We start from the raw sequence: 6502 nt of genomic DNA on the forward strand, positions 1-6502 counted from the left end.
GCCTACTTATAAAAAGAATATGGAAACTTCTTATAGGTAAGAAATGTTCACCAGAATATCGTGCGAATAAGCCGTTTCGAGTCCTATCAACACGGGTTCGAATCCGTAGTGACAAAAAGTTGGCCCGTCTTTTGCCTGTTTTACTATTTTTTAAATAAAAAACAAAAGTTGTCTCGTCAATTATTTATCTCTCTAATTTCCTTTCATCCTAAGATTCAGAAGTTGGGCCGTATTTCTTATTTTCCATTTCAATTGATTGACAACACACAAAAAGGAAAAGGTTCACTGACCTAGAATAGTATCCCATACATATAAACATTTTCTGTTTTATCTGTATATGTGGAGAAAACAACGACGATTAAGTCTACGGAAATTTCACATCCCAGTTTGCCAGGAAATCACACTGTTAACCCTTTTCCTTCTATTTTTTTTTATTTTACTTTTGTAACGACTGTACTATGTCAGCGGATGCGATCAGTGATTTGTGAGTGAGGCAAAGCGAATTATATTGGCTCTATATATGTAAGCCTATACTGTCAATTTCTTAGCCAAATACCCAAATTGAATGTCATTTTTTCTGTTTTTTTTCTGGTTTAATTTTCTAAATTCTTTTAATTACTTCTAATTTAAGAGAAGTGTTGTAAGAGAGAACACAGAATTACAAATAAGTACAGGAAGAACTCCCAAACAGTTTTCTATAATTAGCACAAATAAAATTATTTTAAGAGAGGGCTGCTGATGAAGTCTGTTTGCATAAATGTGCATTCTGAGTTCTATAAATACTCACACTGTGTATTCAGGAATGTGTTTATTTTGAAACGTACCCATATTGGCAAATGTAGAAAAGATATGAATGAGACTGGATATCTTTACAATACAAGAGATGTATTTGAAGACGTAATCGAAACCGGTCAAATACATCTCTTGTATTGTGAAGATATCCAGTCTCATTCATACCTTTTCTACAAGTGTTTATATTGCTAACAGTAACGATAATCGCCAACGTTCACACATACGCATACGTATATATTTACGTATTGTACCGACACAGTGAAACAAACCTTAACACTAGAAAAGATTCAAAGGTAATTTTTTTTCACGTTGCTCTTTGATATCTTGTTCAGTATATTCTTTTTCCTTTTCTCATATCGATTTCCCCCAATTACCATATTCCTTTTTTTCTGGGTAATAGATGTGACCTTAATCAGACCACTCAGAATAAATATTAAATCTGAAAGAGACGTGGAACATGGAGGAACTTTCCTTGTTTACTCTTGGAATCCTCGTATCCAGTCAGAAGTAGGTTACTGTCAGTTCTCACAGTCCTGGACAAGGGTAAGATTGATTATTTGCCTGTCTTGACCATCCCTTTATTCCTTTAACATGGTTGTTTCGGTATATGTAAGTGTCTTTGTAGGCAAGATGGGATTAAAATTTAGAAACGAAGTGAGAGTCCCGGTCAAAAGTAGCATTTTTTTCCAGTATCCTTTTTCTTGTCTGCTTCTTTTCTTCTTCAAAACGCGCGCGCGCGCGCGCACACACACACACACACACACACACACACACACACACACACGCACACACACACACACACACACACACACTGGAAATGAGTGACATGCATATCCATATCCTCAGAAACCAAAAAAAAAATGAGTAGCAAGAAAACGTCAATTCTTTCGATAAAGGCTTTATTTGAAGCTCCAACGTGTTACACATTACTACATGTTACTAAACCCTGTTGACTGACTCTTTCCAACAGTGTGAACGTGATAACTTCAATAGAAGCAAGTCCACTATATTACGAATTCGGTATTTCGTGCTCAGATATAATTTAATCTACCATTTACTGCATAAATGGCACAGCTTATCAACCTGCATTGTTAGTATCATATCACTATTGCAGATATGTTAGACATGCATTACATATACATTATATTTACACTGAATACATTACGCTTTGTTTTATTTACATAGATACACTTTCTTTACATACTTGAAAATCATAAGCTTAATGATCAGGAAACAGGTAAAGACAAGCTACTTAAAACAGAATAAAGGAAAATATGAAGTAAAATAACGAGAGATAATAAAGAGCAATAAAATATTCACTACATAAATGCATCAGCCTAGAATTGGCGTGAAATTAAAATCTTTATATGCTTATATATATATAAGCATATATATATATATATATATATATATATATATATATATATATATATATATATATATATATATATATATATAATAAAATACCATTTCCGAATGTGTTACGATCCTACACATTGCAAATTATGGTTAATAGAGTGTAATGGCAATACTTCTTAAAATCAAGATGCAAAAAAGAACACTAAGTTTACACGAGCAACATCTAGACTAGTCTAGCAAGCTCAATTTACTATTGGTTTTCCTTAGGTTCGTCCGCCAAGGAATCTGCGGTTCGTCATCGTCTTCTACATGACAAGGACTAATTATCTTAGTGACTACGGCAGGTGTGACTAAAGTTATGGTGTTGGACGCGTCCGCTGACTCTCCATTGCTCCGCGGGGAGTCCAGTGATTCTCCGCTGCTGCTGCGTGGAGAGTACTGGGGCTGAGTGTTCTCCATCTCCGCCTCCTTCTTGGACACGCGGGAGAGGTCCAGGGGCGAGGTGGCCACTCGAATCTTCTTCACTTCCTCGACCTTCGGGGTGTACAGGTTGCCTCTGTGGCGAACGAGGGGTGGGAAATTAGTGTCGTTTTCTTTCTCTTTCTCCTTCTCTCTCTCTCTCTCTCTTTTTTTGGGGCGAGGGGGGGGTATGAGGGATGGGGGGGTTAGGGAGGGGTTCTCTTGCCTCTAAGTTTCTTAGATCAATTCTTTAAAAAAATAAGGAGATTTCCAGTGTTCAAAAGAAAAAAAAAACGCTGAATCTATTACATTACAACAGCCATCTCGTCTAACTAAAAAAAAAAATATATATATATATACTCAAGTACTCAATTCTGTCATGAAAAGGAAAACTCCATCTACGACAAAACACGAAAACTTTCTATCACAGAGCAAATCTACCTAAGAAAATATTACTACAACTACAAGTACGCAGTCCACAACTACAAAAGGAAGACCAGGTGAGGAGTTCGAGTTCTGTAACAGACTGTCACTGTGTTTGGTCTACCTTTGAGTGGGTGCTCTCGTCCAGGCCAGTCTGAAAAAGCAGTCATAAAAACAGTCCACTATTGCGGTCTAGTCTATTGTCTGTTTCATGAAGATCAGGTCAAAGGTCATACACAGTCTAAACCATGCAATTCGTATTTCCACAGGTCAAAATCCTTCGTGTTTGCTAATAAGAGTGAATTTCGGTTGGGAAGGAAAAAATGCTCTTAACTGCCATGCAAACATTATTTTTTATTCTTTCTTTTATCACTCTTAATATACTATTGGATTGATCTAACTTTTATTCTAATTTAAGCATGCAGCTGTCAGTAGATTTTTTCCTAGTTTTATTATTTTTTAAGTAAAGTAGGATGAGCTAGCAAAGTTTTGTGTGTGTGTGTGTGTGTGTGTGTGTGTGTGTGTGTGTGTGTGTGTGTGTGTGTGTGTGTGTGTGTGTGTGTGTGTGTGTGTGTGTGTGTGTGTGTGTGTGTGTGTGTGTGTGTGTGTGTGTGTGTGCGTGTGCGTGTGCGTGTGCGTGTGCGTGTGCGTGTGCGTGTGCGTGTGCGTGTGCGTGTGCGTGTGCGTGTGCGTGTGCGTGTGCGTGTGCGTGTGCGTGTGCGTGTGCGTGTGCGTGTGCGTGTGCGTGTGCGTGTGTCTGTGTATCATTTACTTAGTTATAAAACAAATCACTCGCTAGCCACATGTATCCCTCACAAAAAAAAAAAATCTCCACGCCAATGAAATAAAAAATAGCGTCTGTTCTCCACCAAACAGCCGTCACTCACTCTATATTCTTAGTGTCTGACGTGTAGAGCGATGCGGACGGGTGACTGGGTGCGTGCTGTGATTGGTCGATCGCTGAAATAACCAACGGGGTTCCACAAGGTCAAACAACTACAAGGTAAGGTCAGACAACTACAGAGTAAGGTCAAAACACAGACAGGCTATTATTATCACCTTTACTGGGCTTAGAAAATTATACTACTCTCTGTCATGTTGATGTGAATGACTATTCTTAATACATATGTTCTATTTTAATTAGTATTGATGATTCAGAAAATTATGATTGATAATTATCGCAATTCAGTAACAAAATAAGGGTTAATATTTTTTCCTCATAATTGACATATAACTAAATGACTAAAATATCATGTTGCACATATATAATAAACAAACATCATTTGGACAATTAATAGAATTAAAACAAAGTGGATGCGGGAAATCAATGCCAGTTAGTTTTATTCATGCTCAAACAATTCTGGCTTTATGATATTAGGTAAATATATTCAAAAAATATAATTTCATGCAAAGCTGATATCAATTTGACATTCTGAAGCTGCCATTCTTTTAAAGCATCGTGAAAATGCAACAATCAAACACATCTTTATCCGCAGCATAATCATTAATCCAAACTAAAACAAAAAAAACAAACAAGTAATCATTTGTTCTCAACATGCCATGCAAAAATCAGTAAGGGTAATACAAGCCATTATGTGCTGGTCAAAACGGCAAGGATATTCGCAATAACTAATCATTAATTGCAAGGACACATGCAATATTCTACGTCTAGAACTTATACCGGGTCAAAAAAGTCCTGGATATAAGGTCAAAATGTCGAAAGAAATGTCAAATAGCAGGTCAGACTGGGTCACATGCATTGGCTGGCCGAAGGGAAGATGTGTGCAATCTGTTTGGTGAGTTTGATATCAATAAAATTTTGAAGGGAGAGTAAAAGACGATATTTGATACAATGAAGGTTCTGTCTGTTGGCTCATACAGAGAAAAAGGCAAATGATAAGAACGTTGAATATCATCATTACTATTCATACCATTAACGATATCCAGATAATGATAATGATAATGGTAATGATGATGATGATAATGATAATCATAATAATAATAATAATGATAATAATAATGATGATGATAATGATAATCATAATAATAATAATAATGAAAATAATAATGATGATAATGATGATGATGATGATGATGATGATGATGATGATGATGATAATAATAATGAAAATGATAATAAATAAATGGAAATTATATCACAAATAAAAGTTAAATGACAGCAATGTAATAGTAATAATAATAATAATTATAATAATAATGATAATAATAATAATGATAATAATAATAACAGCGATGATGATGACAGTAAAAATCAAAGGAAATCATATCAGAAATAAAAAGTTAACACACACCAGCACCCATTCCCATATTCTCTTAAGCATGCACAAAATTTCTAGCAAGGCGACTAACTTCTATACTTTCTTAAACTTTCTGGAACATGCAGTTGCAGTTAAGAAATGACAAGCAATAGAACCTATGATTAAGGCTAAGCAATCATTAGCAGAAGTAATATGAATCGATACTTTAAACTTGACTTACTTTTGCCCTTTGAATCGAAAACACGAAATGGCTAATGCAGTTACTTTGATATATATGTACAGAATGATTTTATTCTCGTTATCTTTGTAACCATGACCCACAAAATGACATGCAAGTGCTGGTTAATTTGACACATCAAGTTCCCGACGGTACCTATCAGCACTAATGACTATAATTAATGCAATGACCATAATCACCATCATCATGACCACCCTAACCCTCATTCTTCTCATTAAAAAAAAAAAAATACTCCATCCTACCGCTTGCTCTCATCCTCACGCCTCATGAGCAGCTGCCTCTTCCACAGCGGGATGGCCTGTAGCCGCTTCTCCTCGGCCTCCTGCATACGTTGCTCCTCCGCCTCCTTCTTGGCCCGCTCGGCCGCCTTTCGGGCCAGCATCTGCCTCTTCCACTCGGGAATGCGGTTGCCGGCGTTGTCCACGTCCGGGACCTGGGGAGGGGTCTGGTTAGGCTTGTTTGGTTTTTCTTTCTTTCTTTCTTTCTCTTTCTTTCTTTCTTTCTTTCTTTCTTTCTTTCTTTCTTTCTTTCTTTCTTTCTTTCTTTCTTTCTTTCTTTCTTTCTTTCTTTCTCTCTCTCTCTCTCTCTCTCTCTCTCCCTCGTATACTAATTAACTCACTATCAAAAACTCCAATCATACCACACATGCGCTCACTCATTCAATCACACACTGATAACAATGATTGCATAATATCTTTCATATATATATAATCACAAGGGACATTGCAATTACTTAAGACCATCAGCAATGCCAACCTGATCAACGAAATTAACAGCAGAGAACTGCCGCTTGAGCTCCTCCTTCTCCATGACTCCGTTCCTCTCCTCCTCCTTGGCTCGCTCCGACTTCATCTTCTTGATTCCCGAGATGTCGACGCCCATCTTCAGCTCGGCGATGACGTCATCCTTAGCAGAGGTGAAGGCCGGCTCGGGAGCTGCTTGGGGAATGGGA

The 6502-nt window shown here is 37.1% G+C and overlaps 1 protein-coding gene across 9 annotated transcripts in view; it reads right to left on the bottom strand.

The window, feature by feature from the left end:
• Positions 1–1674: 1674 nt before the first annotated feature.
• Positions 1675–6502, bottom strand: part of f (espin protein forked) — a 395866-nt gene continuing 391038 nt past the window's right edge. For 7 of the 9 annotated variants that reach the window (XM_070140332.1, XM_070140335.1, XM_070140333.1 and 4 more), the window contains 3 exons: positions 6307–6485; positions 5793–5983; positions 1675–2707 (listed from right to left, as the gene is read on the bottom strand). In XM_070140332.1, coding sequence (XP_069996433.1) covers positions 2380–2707; positions 5793–5983; positions 6307–6485 — 698 coding nt within the window. In that variant the 3' untranslated portion in view covers positions 1675–2379. Of the gene's footprint in view, positions 2708–3920; positions 3994–5792; positions 5984–6306; positions 6486–6502 lie in introns of all 9 variants that reach the window. The other 2 variants (XM_070140334.1, XM_070140330.1) reach the window with 2 other exon arrangements.

This window comes from Penaeus vannamei, chromosome 26 (assembly GCF_042767895.1).
Source record: "Penaeus vannamei isolate JL-2024 chromosome 26, ASM4276789v1, whole genome shotgun sequence".
Taxonomy (NCBI): domain Eukaryota; kingdom Metazoa; phylum Arthropoda; class Malacostraca; order Decapoda; family Penaeidae; genus Penaeus; species Penaeus vannamei.